The 18230-nt window shown below is 36.4% G+C and overlaps 3 protein-coding genes and 1 non-coding gene across 5 annotated transcripts in view; 3 read left to right on the top strand and 1 right to left on the bottom strand.

Moving 5' to 3' along the window:
* The window catches only part of LOC121257333 (proteasome subunit beta type-5), a 65322-nt gene that overhangs the window by 10258 nt on the left and 36834 nt on the right, over positions 1-18230 (bottom strand). Inside the window, exon 1 of one of the 2 annotated variants that reach the window (XM_041158298.1) lies at positions 6315-6325. The exons of the other annotated variant lie outside the window; for it this stretch is intronic. The gene's annotated coding sequence lies outside the window, so the exon portion shown is untranslated. Of the gene's footprint in view, positions 1-6314; positions 6326-18230 lie in introns of those variants that run through there. 2 annotated transcript variants of the gene reach the window in all.
* On the top strand, positions 7807-14659 carry LOC121257329 (U-box domain-containing protein 6-like). Its single transcript, XM_041158292.1, has 6 exons — positions 7807-8066; positions 9040-9133; positions 9618-9800; positions 10021-10128; positions 11276-12417; positions 13360-14659. Exons 2-6 carry the CDS (start codon positions 9083-9085, stop codon positions 14144-14146), a joined length of 2271 nt encoding a protein of 756 aa, XP_041014226.1. The 5' UTR covers positions 7807-8066; positions 9040-9082; the 3' UTR covers positions 14147-14659.
* LOC121258899 lies at positions 12726-12910 on the top strand. Its single transcript, XR_005939451.1, has one exon. It is a non-coding gene; the product is annotated as a small nucleolar RNA snoR2/U65 (small nucleolar RNA).
* LOC121258788 (U-box domain-containing protein 7-like) lies at positions 14651-16395 on the top strand. Its single transcript, XM_041160327.1, has 2 exons — positions 14651-14691; positions 15642-16395. Exons 1-2 carry the CDS (start codon positions 14651-14653, stop codon positions 16339-16341), a joined length of 741 nt encoding a protein of 246 aa, XP_041016261.1. The 3' UTR covers positions 16342-16395.

Raw genomic sequence — 18230 nt, 5'->3', positions numbered from 1 at the left:
CGACGGGAAAAACAGACTGTAAGGTAAGGATTAATGCCTTAAGAGTTGAGAGAAAGATGCGGTTGACAACAGTCCATAATACACATAATCACGGTCTCAGCCTAATCAAATCCCGCTTCTTTCGATGTAACAGAGAAGTGAGTGACTCTGTTAAAAGAGTCCTAGACACAAACGATTTAGCTGAGATCCGACTGAATAAGAGTTACGGATCTCTTGTCGTTGGCGCAGGTGGCTTTGAGAACCTCCCATTTTTAGAAAAAGGATTGTCGCAATTACATCGACAAAGCACGACATCTACGACTTGGCGCAGGTGGTGCTGGAGTACTTCAAGATTATTTTATGAGGATGCAGTACAAGAATAACGGATTTTTTGCATTGATGGATTTAGACGATGAAGGAAGGTTAAAAAATGTATTCTGGGCAGATCTATGTAGTCGGGCAGCCTACTAGTATTTTGGTGATGTAATTACATTCGACACCACATACCTGACGAATATGTATGAGATGCCATTTGCACCATTTGTTGGTGTAAACCATCACGGGCTGTCGATTCTTTTGGGAGCTGGGTTAATTTTCAGTGAGGACACGGAGACCTTTACATGATTATTCCAAACCTGGTTCCAGTGTCTGGACGGTATAGCTCCAAAAGCTATTATTACTGATCAAGACAGAGCAATGAAAAATGCAATTGCTATTGTCTTGCCAAAAACTCGACATAGATTATGCCTATGGTATATACTAAAGAAAGTCCCTGAGAAGTTTGAGTCATATCCTGCATACAGAAGTGGGCTGAAAACTCAACTGATAAAATGTGTGTACGACACACAAACTATTGAGGAGTTTGAGACATGTTGAGCTGAGTTTATTAATACATATGACTTACATAAGAATCCATGGTTGAAAAGTTTATATGCGGAGCGTGAGCATTGGGTACCGGTTTTCCTGAAAGAGTACTTTTGGGCTGGAATGAGTACAACCCAACGAAGCGAGAGTATGAATGCTTTTTTTGACGGTTATGTTCATTCAAAAACAAACTTGAAGGAGTTTGTCGACCAGTTTGACAGTGCGCTGAAGAAGAAAATTGAGAATGAAAATTATGCAAAATTCCAGTCATTTAGCCAAGTCATTCCCTGTGTATCTAGATCTCCAATTGAAAAGAAATTCCAAGAATTGTATACTAACGCTAAATTTAGGGAAGTGCAGCAGCAAGTAATAGGTGTGCTTGATTTGGATCCATCTCTACTTACATCGAATGGTGTAATGAAGAGTTATTTGGTAAAAGATGAAATTCGTATTGAGGAGTTCAGTAAAATTGTTACATATTCAGTGGACTTTAATGAAGAAGACTGTAATGCTAAGTGTTCATGTGGGTTATTTCAGATGAGGGAGATACTGTGTAGGCATATTTTGGCCGTATTCAAATCTAACGGTATAAAATCATTGCCAAACCGGTACATTTTAGACCGATAGAGAAAGGACATCAAGAGGCGATACACGTTAATTCGCAGTAGTTATGACACAGGGGATCAGAGGCCTAATGGTAATAAATATTCAATTTTGTTGAATATGTGTTATGGGATGATTACATATGCAGCAGATTCTAATGAGCAATTCGAAGATGCAAAGAAGAGGATACATGAGATGACTGAATATTATCGCGAGCAAACACGCAACAGATCTTTGACCTAAACAGGTTTGAATGCGACGATTTTTAAAGTCTATTTATCTTGTTTAGTTCTTTACAAGTACTTCATTCTACTTATGAAGGAAGGAAAAAATTTATTTAATTTCTGTTGTTTAATGATGTCATATTTAAACAGTTCTTTGCCCATAACAGATTCGAATGCTGGTTATATGACACTGGATACCACTGTAGTTGCTGGTTCACAACAAGTCAAGAGTCCACTTGTTGTCAGAGGGAAAGGAAGACCCCCATCTCTGAGGAGAGCATCTAGGATGGAGAAAGACATACGAAAGGTTAAAGCCAAACAGAAGAAAGCCCAAGTCAGAGGGAAAGCCAAACAGGTAAATGTTTTAACATTGGGAGAATTAAAAATAATCGTTCGATTCCTTTAACGTGTGAATGTCTTGTAATTTTATAATGTAAACTTAGAAAAAGTTTTTTTTAATTGTTACGTTATTATTAGGGAGATGAGAGTTCCAATGTTGGAGATACACTAGCCATTGGCAAGCGCATGAATTTATTTGGGCAATCAGAAGTGGATATCACCAATCTTGGACAAGTGCAGGTATCAGAAATACATCTATTTATAAGCCAAACAATGATTTCGCCTCAGTTGAAATGGTAGCTTTTCATCCCTTTACAATTTACTAAGTATTTTGTTATTTATAAACAGACTGTTATAGACAGCTCAGTATATCACAGTAGTGGAATCCAACACCGAGAAACAGTGATGGGTAGCCAAGAAAGTGTAACGTTTCTAAACTTACACAATTTAATGGTAATATTTAAATGGCATTAATATTTTTATATTAATCGTTAATATTTTCATATTAATCGTAACAGATTTTTTTAGGTTCAATGGCGCACGACCGGACCTCCTTGGATTGTGATGGATCACAACCGGTGCAAAAAGGTTGAATTTTAATTTCTGCAAGCTTGGCGAGATACACAAGGTATTGTAATGTAATTTATGAGCCATATCACAAATCAATTGCTCTGGATTGTTGCTTGGTGTAGTGCACTAGTTATTAAAAAGAATTTTAATAACTTTATTCCAAGTACAAGTGCAAAATTTAGGAATAAAATGAATACTAGTATAATTAATCTTTTCAGGAATTGTACAAGTGCGAAAATTAGGAAAAAAATGAATACTAGTATAATTACATTAAGGAACTGTACATGTGCGAAAAATGTAAAATAAAATACTAGTAAGAAATACATTATGGTGTCATTGAAGGCTGAAAATAATCCCTTGCAAAAAATATTGAAGCAAGGAAATGTAATTGAGAGTCTTTGTTGCAGGTTGGTGAGGGAGTAATGCAACTTTGAAGGAAAAGTAATTATCTTAGGGCAATTTTGTAAGAAGAAATGTTAGTTTGTGGCATTGACTTGTATTTATTTTGTAAGAAGAAATGTTGGTTGGTGGCATTGATGAGTTTTTGTAAGTATTTTGTAAGAAGGAAGGTATAAATATATTGTTGCAGGTTTTTGTAATTATTTTATAAGTAGGAAGGTTGGTGGTTAAAGTTTTTACTATTTTGTTATATTCACATAGCTTCAAAAGTGATACCATTTCACATTACTTTTGGAAGGGTGTGCAGATTTTATTGTTACTTATATTAATATTAGTAGTGATGCAACAGGTTTTAATAGTGATGCAAACGTTATGTGAAAGTAGTTTAGTTCTTTGTTGCAGGTTTGAGTTGGATGGATTCTTTAGTTGTTGGGTGCAGGTGGCTTTTTCAATTCTTTTGACTATTTCTTTATAAAAGAGTTGCCATATCTCGGTAATGGGGCCTGTTGATTCGGAATCACGGGATGGGTAGATGTAACAGATCATGAATCCATTGACAAATGATCATTCACGTCATTCACGTACATACAATTCAGGTGGCATGGGTTGGTTTGGGGTTAGCTCCCCTGCCTCGGGCAATTGAAACATTACAAACAGCTACAGATATACTTGAATAAACCTCCCATCTCCATCAAACAGCATTCACAGAAATTATGTCAAAAACTAATAAAATATTAAATAACTTATAACACCTTATATTAATTATACAAATCTAATTATACAAATTAAATAACTTATAACACCTTAAATAACTACAATTCAGTTTTGTAGATAACTAATAACACTTAACAACTAATAACACTTAAACTAAAGATTTACAGCACTAAATAACTAATAACTTATAACACTAAATAACTAATAACACTTAAACTACAACTTCCGAATAAGATGTAACATAAACTACTACCAAAGGTATAAATAGCAAAAAATAACTACAAAAATACCAAAGTAATCCGGGATAACGTGCGTGAATGCCTTAGGACAGCTTCTCTCTCAAGAAGCACCAACTCTTTTTTTCGGACCTCCTCAGATATACTATATAGCACCATCTCTATCTTCTTGATGTTATCCACTATCTTAAGGAGCTCAGTTACTTTATTTTCAATATCGCTGAGTCTCTTTTCGAGCTCTTCCTCAGTTTTCTTTGACAGTTCATTTTTTCTTTCTTCTAGCTCTATGTCTTACTCACTATCTGCCCACTTGAAATAATTACAGTGTGGTAATCCTTGATATTTGCACAGAAAAACAATTCAAATGTTAGACGTACGTAATATTAATAAATTCATTAAATATATTACATTACAAGTCCTGTAGCTACCTTCGTGTTGTACTTTGGACACCCTAAGAAGGGTCGTCCATGATTTGCCTTAGTATTTGAGTATCTCAAATTAGCTTCAATGTCACAGAAGCACAAGGGCGATGCCAAAGTATTTTTGCCAACGGATGAAGAAGACAGTGATGATGACGACATTGTAACATGAACCAGAATCACAAAGGAAAGACACACATATCAAAAGACACACATAAACCAATCTTCTATTTTTCCCAATAAATCATCATGCTTAAGAAGTCAACCTAAGCTAACATCATCAAAGACATAACCAGCAAGAATAGTACAAGCAAAAATTCCTCTAGAGTGCCCACCAGTTTGATGTAAGTTCATCACCTCAGGAATCTTTTGAAAGTATATCACCCTAACAACTAGTTTGAAAAAAGATTAAAGCCTAGGGACCACTACAATAATTTTCCACAAGCTATTAAACCTAATTTCTAAAAAAGCCTTTTCAACGATGCACAAGCAATGAAATTATCATTCATTATACTTAATTCATTCTAGTGGTATTGAATTCACTTAACAGGTTCTAATTTTGGCAGAGTTTTTTCCAATACTGATTTATAGCACAAAATTCTCGTCAATATAATATTTTACACTTGTGGTGTGACTCATTAGAACAATATCATCTTCTTTATTAGGAACCTTTATTTTTTAAATCCAGACTAGATCGTATGGTAATTGGTTTATAGAATAAGGAAAAGGTTGTGTAGGCTCTCATTACATAGAGTAAACTCATTAAGTGACCAAGGTTGATGATTTTATATAAACCAGAGTGGAAGTTCCAAACATTCATAATCACCTCTCCCCCAACGTAACGACATTTAAAAAGTATCCTAACCCATTACCCGTCCTTGAAAGTCCCAAAATTAGCCCAAAAGACTCTTCAAAGAGCACCTGATTCAATATCTACACCTAGACACTAGCACATTTGAAACTGATAGTTAATTGTCCTATTAAAGAAGAAATCCACATAATAACTTATTGTGAAGTATGTTTACAGCAATTGGCATGCTGCATATACTACTGTTCACAGAAAACAAGGAGAACGATATCCTTCCATCTTATATCTATGACTCCAATCCATACATGAAATCCAACTAGCACAACAAATTATAAATATCATGAGAAGCGTAATAAAATATGATCTTAGAACAACAAGAGAAAGAAATTAAACATTAATTACTCCAACAAGCAGGAAGAACTAAAGACCCAAAATAACAACTCTTAGTATAAAAAAAAAAGAAGTTGGTGGATATATCCATGGCAAGGATGCTATCTAACAGTCCTATAGACCATTGAGCCAAATCCCATACTCTCCCTACAAGTCATCTTGCACAGAGCTTGAAACTTCTCAAACGTTCAAGTGGACAAGTTAAGAGCATAACTTGAGATGTTTACCCTATCATGTGTAACTATAGTGCCCATCACATGCAGTGTCTTACCACAAAGCCAATAACAAGAAACATATTAAGTTTGCACCAACTGTGAGCAATCTATAACAGAGTCAGCATTGCATGAATAAATGTCATGCTCTACCAAAAAAAACATACCAAACTCCTACTTCATTTTTTGATATTTGCCAAATACGATTTTTCTAAACTAAAAACTCGATAAAAAAACATAATACAAAAGGAATTGAAATGACGTGTACTTGTCTTCAACTTGGACCACAGGGGCGACTCTCTTCCTTCTTCCTTAATGGGCTGGGTTACGGTTAGGGTTTCGGGATGAGGGAAAAGGGCTGGTTAGGGTTAGGATTAGGGTTGGGGTTGGCTGGGTTAGGGGTAGGGTTTCAGGATGAGGGATATGGGCTGATTAGGGTTAGGGTTTCGGGATGAATGGGGATGGGCTGGGTTTGGGTTAGGGTTAGGAGGGAGGGAGGGAGGGAGGGAGGGAGGGAGGAATCAGAGTGGAAGGGCTTCGCCTCGCCGCGTCGCGACACAGAGACGAATGGGCTAGAGTGGAAGGGCGCCGGTGGGCTTCGACTGGTGGGGTGAGAAACAGAAAGGAAGGACGCCGGTGGGCTTCAACTGGTGGGGTGAGAAACAGAGAGGTTCACGGAGAGAGGAAGCAATACTGGAGAGGAAGGGGGATTGGGGGTTGAAGACTCGAAACACAGAGAAGGAGGGAGAAATGGGGGAATGGGGGGGGAAATGGAAATGGCAAACGTCGAAAACGTGGAAAATTGAAAACGACGCCGTTTTCAATTTTCCACGTCAGCGTCGTTTGCATGGCGACTGCACGAGTCGTTTGCGTCTAGAGTTTTTGTTAGATAGAGAGAGAGTATTTTTCTATTGGTGGAGAGAGAGAGGAAAGAAAAAATAGTAAAATAAGACTTGAAAAGTTAACCGTGCATTTTAAAATTTAGATATATATATAATTTTAATTTATAATCATACTGTACAAATGTATAGATGCATGTGCTCAAGAAATCAGAATTGAAAAAGACAATAAAGGACAATTTGGTCAAACCATAGGCATTTATGACAGATCTACTTGAGCGACAAACGAGGACGTCGAGGAGGTCGGCAACTATAGGCCGGTGTGTGTAACGGGGAGACAACAGCGGCGTGATAATTCTAATTCCGTTTTCCCCAAATTATTATTAAATTCAGCTGCAAATCATCTTATATTCGGTAAGCAAGGTTAATTTATTTTCACAATATATCTCATCTCATCTTATTTAATTATTATATATTTTTAAATTTTTATATAAAATAAAATAAATAATTCAAATTTTTTAAATTTTAAAATAATAATAATATTAAAAAAATATATTTTAATAATATTTTATTCAATTTTTAACTTTTATCTCTATTCATTTCATTTCATCTCATATGTGAAGGAGAAATAATATTTTAATTTGTAATATCACCTGAATAATATTCACGCTGATGTGATGAATTTTAAAATTAAAAACTTTTGATATCATTTAAAATAATTGGTAAATAAATAAAAAATGCTAGGTGATTTGTTAATTAATTGATATTAAATTATGAATGATAAAAAGACGATAATGGATAATTTATACCACTTGCAGGTATGGTATCTCAACACATCACATGTCTTGAAATTCAATAAGTTATAAACAAAATTAAAAAAATATTTATTAGTTAATGGGACGTGTTTTTATTTCCTTCGCCAATATATTTTAATATTTTAAAGAATAATATTAAATATTAGATTAAAGTGTTAAAGAGTAATACATTATTTATGTGCGAAATTTGGGTTCTCAATAATTATAAATATTATTTCTCTATATATATATATTTATAAATAAAATTTGTAATAAAAAAACACATTTAAATTAGAAAAAAAAATACACCTAAGTCATATGAGAATAAACAAATATTTAAATTTTAATTTTAGTATTATCATTCAACCCAATTTAATTTTATGTATTTGATAGAGTGATGTGTTACCTAGTACTCTGTCTTGTTCTTCTTTAAATAAGACCTTCGAAGACTTTGAAAATGTATTTCCGATTACCAGCCTTCCTCACCATCTGCGCCCGTTTTGAGTTATCCAACGCCTAATCTCCTTCCCTCTTTCTGATTCGACCCCTTCAAACCGAAAAATTGTAATGAAATGGAAGTTCACGCATCACCAAAGCCGTAGATTTCTGTTTGGTTCATGGGATCCTTGTAAATGCTCTTGTATGAAGCCTCCTTGGCTTGATTCTGTTTTTTCTGGTGCGTTTTCGGTTCTAAACCCTAGCTTCCCTCACTCTAATAGTTCACTTCTAGATGCTCTAGATTGCCTTGTTTTACGGAAATGTTGTTTCCTTTTTCTGGTTTTTTTTTTTTTAAAAAAAAAAAAAAAAACCAAAAAAACTGTTAACATGTTGTTTTCCTCTGCTTAGACGCGTGTTTATGGTTAGGAGTTGCTTTATTTGTCTTGAGTAATTCCTATTAACGTGCATTGCACTGTTTTTGCTGTTTTTAGAATTTCATTAGCTCATGGTGATTTCTGTACGTCCCGTTTCAGCTAAACATCTCTCTCTCTCTCCGGAGCTCATTTTCGAACTCCATACTTTGTTGAGATCTTAAATCTCCGGTATTTGAGCAAATGTTCAAATCAATTTACGTGATCGACGAACTATCAGAATCGATAGTTATGTTTTTCCCGTTATTCGTTTCGGAATGTCATATATCTGGATCCATTGCGTTTTACAGGGAAAAAAAAAAACCAAATAGTAGTCCGCTTTGCCGACGTCCTTCTTTTGTTTCCGAGGTGGTGTTTTTGAAGTGTCAATGTTTTCTCGTTTTTATTTGCCATAGCTTTGTTTGGTTGCTTAAAAAAAATATAGGAAGAAATATTTTGTTTTTCACCGTCAGAGCTTTACAGTAATTGGCTTACTTGCGGTGTGCTCTTCACCTTAGTTAAAAAATTCAAAACGAATTATAATGTTAAATCTCGTTTTATTAGTATCCAAAGCAACCAAACAGTGTAGTAGACTAGTAATACTTTTATTGGTTCGCCATGTATTTTTGATTCCGGCTTCTTCTACCAAAATAGTTTGGTTGTGGATTTATTAGCACGTAAAGTAGCTGATGCAACGAAAGGTCTTTAGCTGTAGCAGTTTAACCTGGTCGCTGCCTTTCTTGTTAAGCTAATTGCATCCTATGCACTTGTTGATTTCATTTTGTTCTTTTTCTAATGCAGACTCACTAAGCTTGTTTCTAATTTCTGACGGTGAGCTTCGATAATGGACATTACGGAGGTAGAAGAAAATTTGTTTGCAGCAACTGATGCCAAGGTATTGGGTGTGTAGTGTTTGCACTGAATTCAAATTACTGGTACTAAGCCTTTTGGTCAGCGATCCTTAATTGTATTTATTTTCTTTTTTAGATTTTTAATGAGCGTGACAGAGTCCCATCCACGCTATTTGTCAATTGGCCATGGTGATTAGTGTTTGGGGTTGGGTTCCAGATGAAGTAACGTATAAGGCATTTTAGAATGTCTTCTCTTTCTTGCTGGTGCCAATTATATCTACAAATTTTACTGGGTTTCCTTGGTAGACAATGATTTCTACTTTGGTAAACAAAATGACTTGCAAGCTGATTGTGTCTATGAGTTTGGGAAGAATTTGACCATCTAGTTTATCATATAAGTTGGTTTTTCATCCACCAGGCTTTTCTTATTTTTAACTGTAGTTATATAAATTTTTGAATCCGGTATTAACTGTTTCAATATAGTTCCTTAACTTTGGGTTACTACCTCACAACATTTTTCTTTTGCAGTTACATGGAGAAATGTGCAGGATACTCGCTGCGATATATTGCAAGGTAATATCAATCTTCCCTACTTTAGAAGCAGCACGCCCAAGCAAATCTGGCATTCAGGCATTGTGCTCATTGCATGTAGCGCTTGAGAAGGCAAAGAATGTTCTTCAACACTGCTCAGAATGTAGTAAACTCTACTTGGTATGATTCTTTTAATGAGACTACGGGTTCAAATTTTATACAGTGAGATATTTTCACTTCGATATTCAATTTATTAGGTAGAGGAATAAGTTATTCATCATGTGATCTTTAAACTTGGTACTCATATCTGTAATTTTGTTCTTTTGTCTTTTTTTCTCCTACCCCCCCCGGGGGGGGGGGGGGGGAATGTTCAATTAATAAAAGCTTTCTTATCATGCAGGCTATAACCGGGGATTCTGTTCTTCTAAAGTTTGAGAAGGCAAAATGTGCACTTCAAGACAGTCTCAGGCACGTCGACGATATTGTCCCACAATCAATTGGTTCTCAGGTAAGTATTACTCAAGTTCTTTTAGTCTTTTTATTTCCCTATTGTATGAGAAGTCTAAGATGTTATGTTTTATGCTTTGTTCTCAGGTGCACGCATGATAACCTTTTTCTATCCATTGAATGAATTTTTACTTGATTGTTAAATTGATGTAATCTCATCATTCCTTTGGACTGCCAAATCAGATTAGTGAATCTATTTGCCGAGTTCCAACTGCTTTGGGAAGTTTTATCCATGCTTGTATGGCTTCGGTAGTCTTGCTAGATACGTTTCCCTCCATTATGGGCAACGTTGACATGCATCTTTATTCATGTGCCATGCTATCGTATCCGCTATAACTGGCTGCTTCACAAAAATATGAGCTCTAATATTTGTGACAATTGGGCTTTAATGTATGGGTAAAAAATGATGGGTTGACTTGAGTTAACTAAACTTTTTTTTAGTTAAACTTGAAGACATAGTATGAATCTTTGACAGCCAAGTGTACATGATATAGCGAGTTTAAGCTGGGATTTTTGTTTTGAGGCCAATATGTAGGCCCCTGTATGATGATGTGTTGTGGGTCCATGGGAGGGCATCCATTATAACTTGCATATAAGGAGAGCTCGTGATTGTTAAAAGCCAGAGGATTTCTTTCTGTTTTGCCATTTTGGCTGGTAAGGGGTTAACCCGCTTTTCTTTGTCAAAGAAAGAGGGGAAGAAAAGATTTTGCTGATTATATTTGATTCAGCCTTCCATGACCCTGCTTTGGATAATATGCTTGTCTTTATTTGGTAGTCAAAACAGAGACGTGTATTGAATTTAAGAAATGAGAGTTATAATTGTGATGTGAAAGATTTTGTAAGGCTGTTTCAAATATTTCAGATGTTGCTCACTTGCTGGATGGCCATCTAAATGATCCTGGTGCATATTTACACTTCCTTCTTGGGTTTGGCTTTATACTAACCAGACATAGCTCTTTTTCTAAAGGGTCATATTTCTTATAAAATCGTTGCATTCTGATTTGAAAGTATATATAAATACACTGTAAATTGTCCTTCTTGATTGCATTTTATTCGGTCTTTTTGTTGCTATTTCTATTCAAGTATTTTTTACACATTTTTTGGATAAATATTTTTTTGACCTCATTTATAATTGAATTTCTGTGTAGATTCAGAAGATTGTGAGTGAACTTGACGATACTGTCTTCACGCTTGATCCATTAGAGAAGCATGTTGGTGATGAAATTATTGCATTGCTCCAGAAGGGGAAAAAAATCAATAACAATAATGATAATAATGAACTAGAATGTTTTCACCGGGCTGCTGCTAAACTTGGAATAACCTCTTTGAGAGCAGCTCTTACCGAGAGAAGAGCTCTCAAGAAACTCATAGAAAGAGCTCGTGTGGAGGAAGACAAGAGGAAGGAGTCAATCGTGGTTCATCTCTTACATCTCATGAGAAAGTACTCCAAATTATTTAGAAGTGAGATCTGTGATGACAATGATTCACAGGCTTCTACTCCATGTTCTCCCACTGTTCAGGGCTCTCTTGATGATTGTGAACCTGGTGGCAATGGTCATTCCTTTGAAAGGTTGAAGCCAAACAACAGAAGATCAGGGCAGATGCCTCCTGAAGAATTGAGGTGTCCAATATCATTGCAGCTTATGTATGATCCGGTGGTCATTGCTTCTGGGCAAACGTATGAGAGGATCTGCATTGAGAAATGGATCGGTGATGGGCATAACACCTGCCCAAAGACTCAACAGAAGCTCTCACATCTCTCATTGACTCCTAATTACTGTGTTAAAGGTCTCATTGCTAGTTGGTGCGAACAGAATGGAGTTTATGTTCCTGATGGGCCCCCAGAGTCTCTTGACCTCAACTATTGGAGGCTGGCATTATCCGAGTCTGAATCTGCAATTTCAAGAGCTATGGACAGTGTTGGCTCTTGCAATCCGAAGGGGGTTAAGGCTATTCCTTTAGAGGAGGGTGGTATCACAGAGGAGGCTGAAGGAAATGAAATGGAAAATTTGTCTCCTAAGCTGGAAGAGTGTGAGCTTGGTTTGTTGGAAAGTTACCAGCATTTTCTGTCTGTCTTGGACGAGGAGGAAGATTTGAGGAAAAAGTGTATAGTGGTGGAGCAAATAAGGTTGTTGCTGAAGGATGATGAGGAGGCTAGGATTTTTATGGGGGCCAATGGGTTTGTGGAAGCTCTTTTGCAATTTCTAGATTCAGCTTTGCATGAAGGGAATGTAATGGCTCAGGAAAGTGGCGCCATGGCTCTCTTCAACCTAGCTGTCAACAATAGCAGGTATGTACACTTGTTCCTGGAGTTTCATAATATCATACAGGACCTTTGGCCTTACATTGTACAACAGCATTGGCATCTTAATGGGAGTGATGACAGTACCATAACATTAAGATGGTCCTGTGATAATATGAAGAACTAAGACAACAGTTACAGGGATGAATGGTCGAATATTGTTTAATAATAAATTTTTACATGCTTCCATGCTTTATTTATTTATTATATTCGTAGCATCATAAATTGATCATTGTTATGCTGATCTGTTTATGATGACATTTTGTACAAAAAGGCTAAGGATTCTTTTCCTGATTGGTTTAGTGGCAGTTCTTACGGGAAAGAAGATGAAAGTTATAATCTTTAAAATCTGGCATTAATTCATATTTTCTTGTATATGAATGGACCAAGAGTGATTCCATATTTTGTATGCTGATAGGAATCTGTGGATCTGATACCGTTGGACCATTGGTCTATGGAGCCAATTTCAGCAACTACATTTTTATCAATGTATTTATATATATATGTATATTACCTATAAAAAAATTCATATTTTGTCTTGCTTATAAAAAAAAAAAAAAAAACAGATTTTCATGCACTATATATATATATATATATATATATATATATATATTCAGAGTGCTTTCGGAATTTTAACTATATGAGCTATGCATCGCTAGTCTGAGTAATTTGTTGATTTAATTCTTTTCAGATGCCTGTTTAAAGAATGTGTCACGCACAGACTTGCACATATGGATCTTGTACTCATAAAAACGTGAAAGTCAGGACTAATTTTGTTTTTGACCTTTGGTTAATTTAAAACCTTCATATGGGTGTGGTCCAATAGCTTGTGTCACATGTTAAAATTGTTTATTTTTTTATAACAAATTTCTTAACCATGAAGACAAACCAAAGATTCTGAAGAAACTGCTATTTTAATTTCTTTTTCAGAAACAAGGAAATGATGTTTGCTGGAGGAGTAATTTCCTTGTTGGAGGAGATGATTTCCAACCCCAATTCCCATGGATCTGCCACGGCACTCTATCTGAATCTGTCCTTACTTGAAGAAGCCAAGCCTATCATTGGCTCAAGTCCGGCAGTTCCTTTCTTAACCCAGATCCTTCGAGCTAATACTGAACCCCAGTGCAAGCTTGATGCCCTCCATGCCGTCTATAATATCTCCACTCTACCATCCAATATTCTAACCCTCATTTCAGCTGGCATTGTCAGCGACCTCCATTCCCTTCTTGCAGCTTCTGGTGATTATGCGTGGGCAGAAAAAGTCATTGCTGTGCTTATAAACCTGGCATCATGTCAGTTAGGAAAGGATGAGATTATATCAGCACCTGGCCTTATTGGTGGACTAGCAACAATGCTAGACATTGGTAAGCCTATTGAGCAGGAGAGAGCTGTCTCATGTCTCTTGATTTTGTGCAAGGGAAATGAGAACTGCTGTCAAATTATTCTACAAGAAGGGGTAATACCTGCACTGGTGTCAATGTCAGTGAACGGGACTTACAGGGGAAAAGATAAGGCTCAGAAACTTCTGATGCTGTTTAGGGAGCAGCGAAAACGAGACCAACCACCACCTGCTGAGATGCATCGGCTCGCTGAAAAGAGGGAGAATCCGATGCCTGCTTTAGAATCGAAGCCGCTATGTAAATCAATCTCTAGAAGAAAGATGGGTAAAGCATTTAGCTTCTGGAAAAGCAAGAGCTATTCAGTTGATCAATGTTAGGCTCAGAGTTGTAAATTTTTCGTTTTGATAGAGAAAATATGTACATTCCCTTGTAATCTACATAGGAGTCAGGACTACGTATATTGTATTGCATATGTCAATTCAAGCCCTGGGTAGCATTGGAAGAAGCCCTGTGATTCCGTGTGAAAGCCAAAGCGTATGACCATCAGCGCCAAATCACTCAACTTGATATTGGCTCGAGTGGCAAAAGATGCTTGACTACACGCACGGTTAGAGACTTCTTGTAAAGCATTTGAAGGCCAAAAGATGTTTAGCTTTTGGGGAGACTTCTTCCAGGTATAAAGTTGCTGAGAGTGATGCTACTAAGCTTCCCTTGGTTCTCAGTCTTTGAGTAGGGAGTCCAGATAGAAACTTCAGGGCCGATTATAAAGAGAAAGGAGATAGGGGTAAATTAAATATTTTATAGAATTTGAAAGCCTCGTCTATGTTTACTTTTATCATCATCCCTTCTTGTAGTTCATAATATGAAAGATCTCGCGCGCCATGATTGTATGGTTGGCCTGGGGACGAAAGTTGGTTGCTAGGTGAGCTGATTTTGTGTCTCATTCATTGTTCCGAGTCTATTGGCCAATATCTATGAGATGATTTTGTCGTCATAGGGGGGCTTTGGAGAAATTTTTTCACGGACCCATCAACTCAACGAGAGAGAGAACAAAATTGAAAAAACCAACAAAAGGACATCTTCGTCATAGGGATGATGTGATCGAGTACTAGTGTAATAATAAGGAAAATATTTTAATAATAAAGATATTACACAAAAGTAAACTCATAAACTGATATGGTTTGATATGGTATATCAGATTGTAAAGTTATTTTATTATAAAGTAGATCTAACGGATTCGATAAAATCGCGTGAGATTGTGAGTTTACTTTGTGTAATCTATTTATGTCTATATCAATTCTCAATAATAAATCTTTACATTGTGTAATAACATAGCTTATAAAAAAATTAAATAAACCAAAAAAAAGTCAGACTTTCTTTTTTGTTCATGCACTATATATTCCGAGTCTTTCAGAATTTTAACTATATTAGCCATGCATCACAAGTTTTGGTAATTGGGTCATACGATTAGTGGAATATACTTTTGCTGATTTAATTCTTTTCCTATGCCTCTTTAAAGGATGTGTCACGCACAGCTAAGCACGCAGGGGTCTATTGCTCATGTTTATTTTCACAAAACTTTTCATCTCATATTTTTACACAAAATAAAATAAATAATTTATTTTTTTTAAATCTCAAAATAAAAATAATATTAAAAAAATATATTTTATTTATTCAATTATCTCAACTTATCTCATCTCATCTCGTCTGCGAAAATAAACGAAATCTAAAAACTTAGGGACTACTTTTACTCTTGACCCTTGGTTAATTTGAAACCTTATATTGTGTGGTACAAATTGAATTGCTTGTGTCACATGGTAATTTTTTTGACAAATTTGCTGAACCATGAATATATATAAAAGATTATTGAAGGAACTGCTATTTTAATTTCTTTTTCAGAAACAAGGAAATGATGTTTGCTGGAGGAGTAATTTCCTTGTTGGAGGAGATGATTTCCAACCCCAATTCCCATGGATCTGCCACGGTTCTCTATTTGAATCTGTCCTTCCTTGAAGAAGCCAAGCCTGTCATTGACTCAAGTCCGGCAGTTCCTTTCTTAACCCAGATCCTTCGAGCTAATACTGAACCACAGTGCAAGCTTGATGCCCTCCATGCTCTCTATTATATCTCCACTCTTCCATCCAATATTCTAAACCTCATTTCAGCTGGCATCGTCAGTGGCCTCCAATCCCTTCTTACAGCTTCTGGTGATCACACGTGGGCAGAAAAAATCATTGCTGTCCTTATAAACCTGGCATCATGTCAGTCAGGAAAGGATGAGATTATATCAGCACCCGGCGTTTTTGGTGGACTGGCAACAATGCTAGACATTGGCGAGCCTATTGAGCAGGAGCAAGCTGTCTCATGTCTCTTGATTTTGTGCGAGGGAAATGAGAAATGCAGTCAAATTGTTCTACAGGACAGGTTAATACCTACACTGGTGTCAATGTCAGTGAACGGGACTTACAGAGGAAAAGAGAAGGCTCAGAAACTTCTGATGCTGTTTAGGGAGCAGCGACAACGAGACCAAACACCACCTGCTGAGATGCATAGGTTGGCTGAAGTGGGATAGTCCGATGCCTGCTTTAGAATCAAAGCCACAATGTAAATAGATCTCTCTTGGGTATGTTTTTTTTTTGAAACAAAGAACCTCATATATTTCATTACTCACAAGTGAAACTAGTCCAATTTGACTCCTTTAAAACTTGTAAAAGAATACAATCTGGACAATCATCTATCCATATATGTTCTTGTACTATATCTAAAGCATTTTTTGCTAACAAATGAGTACCCCATTGCCTTCTCTTCTAATAAACTTCACTTTCCAAGCACTTCTTCTTTAAACGCTGCTTTTATATCCTCAATGATGTGGCCTCTAGTAGACAGATCCTCATCTTCACTATTAACAACTTCCACTACAAGTTGAGCATCCCCTTCAAAGATGACTCTATTGAAGCCCAATTCATTACATAAATCCACAGCATACCACAAGGCTACTGTTTCTGTCATGACAAAATCAGAAACTGGGAGTCTTTTGTAACAAGCACGGGCCAATACTTCTCCCTTTTCGTTTCTTAAAACAACTCCCAGCCCCATATTTTTTTTTATTGAGAGAGGCATCCCAATTTGCCTTAATCCATCCTTGTGAAGGCTTCATCCACATTTGACAAAAGCTACTCCTTAAAATACCTTCACTCTGTGGCTTAGCTTTGTCCTTTAGTTGAGTCTCTTGAAAGTCTTCAATCACTGCTTTTGCTACTCTGATCAATGAATCAGGTCCTCTGAACTTGTCTTCAAAAATAAAGAAATTCCTTTTGAGCCATACTGATCTCATTAGAACAGCCACTAGTTCTAGTTCCTCTATTTTCAATCTCTCCATCAGCTTCTCCCAGAAAACCAGAAAAATATCTTCATTAGCAGACTATTTTTGAATGACTCGAAAAGAAACTGCCCAAACATCCCTAGCAGTAGGGCAAAATTTCATATAACATGCATTGCAGTTTCCTCTTCACGCCCACATATTGGACAGGATGCATTTTCCACTACCTTCATTCTCCATAGATTCTTTTTAGTAGCTAAGACATTGTTCCCCAACTTCCATAGAAAAGACTTAACCACTCCTGGTACCCTCAAACCCCAAATATTCTTCCATAATAGAACTTTTTTCTGCTCCCTTGAAGTCTCCCCCTTCTGTGCTCCCTTCTCTCTTGGTCCACATAATAAGTACTTCTTACAGTGAAATGACCCTTATTAGAATGCTCCCATATAAACTTATCCTCTGAACCCAACTTACTTAAAGGGATATTGCAGATTTGTTCAGCCTCTTCCTTCATAAAGATTCCCTTCACCAGCTCCCCATTCCATTTTTTTCCACCTTGATCCAGCAACTCACATACCCTTACATTTTTGTCCAAAATTCTATCAGGAGATTAGATTTTAAAAGATGATGGGGGTATTAAGCCACTTGTGACCCCAAACACGAGCACATTTGCCATTTCCTATCCTCCATCTCATCCATTGCTCTAATAATTTCAAAGATCCTCATATACTCCTCCAGATTAAATAGGGATTGGAGCCCAAGTTTGCATCCAACAGATGCTTGGACTTAAAATACTTCTCTCTAAAAATTACTACAGCTAGAGAGTTTGGGTTCTGTAGAAATCTCCAAGCCTGTTTGGCTAGTAAGGTTGAGTTAAAACAATCAAGATCTCTAAAACCCATTCCTCCTTTCAACTTTTGAGTCCCCAATCTTTCACAGCTTTGCTACTGAATTTTCTTCTCCCATTTTCCACTGCCCCATCAGAACCTCGAGAACATGGTATTAATCTCAGAACATAGATTCTTTGGAAGCTCATTTTGTATGTGGGTACTGCTTGCAGGATAGCTTTTATCAATATCTCCTTTCCTGCTATAGATAAAAAATTATTTTTCCAGCAGCTTATCTTTTGCCAAATCCTATCT

The sequence above is a fragment of the Juglans microcarpa x Juglans regia genome, chromosome 3S (assembly GCF_004785595.1).
Source record: "Juglans microcarpa x Juglans regia isolate MS1-56 chromosome 3S, Jm3101_v1.0, whole genome shotgun sequence".
In the NCBI taxonomy this organism is placed as follows: Eukaryota; Viridiplantae; Streptophyta; class Magnoliopsida; order Fagales; family Juglandaceae; genus Juglans; species Juglans microcarpa x Juglans regia.
This window is presented reverse-complemented; position numbering and strand designations above follow the sequence as displayed.

Excerpts from the sequence above, each read along its gene's own strand:
- LOC121257329 (XM_041158292.1), top strand. The coding sequence starts at position 9,083 with ATGGACATTACGGAGGTAGAAGAAAATTTGTTTGCAGCAACTGATGCC. Across the intron at positions 10,129-11,275 it reads CACAATCAATTGGTTCTCAG|ATTCAGAAGATTGTGAGTGA; the intron begins GTAAGTATTACT and ends ATTTCTGTGTAG. Across the intron at positions 12,418-13,359 it reads CTAGCTGTCAACAATAGCAG|AAACAAGGAAATGATGTTTG; the intron begins GTATGTACACTT and ends TTTCTTTTTCAG.
- LOC121258788 (XM_041160327.1), top strand. The coding sequence starts at position 14,651 with ATGATTGTATGGTTGGCCTGGGGACGAAAGTTGGTTGCTAG. Across the intron at positions 14,692-15,641 it reads GGACGAAAGTTGGTTGCTAG|GAACTGCTATTTTAATTTCT; the intron begins GTGAGCTGATTT and ends AGATTATTGAAG.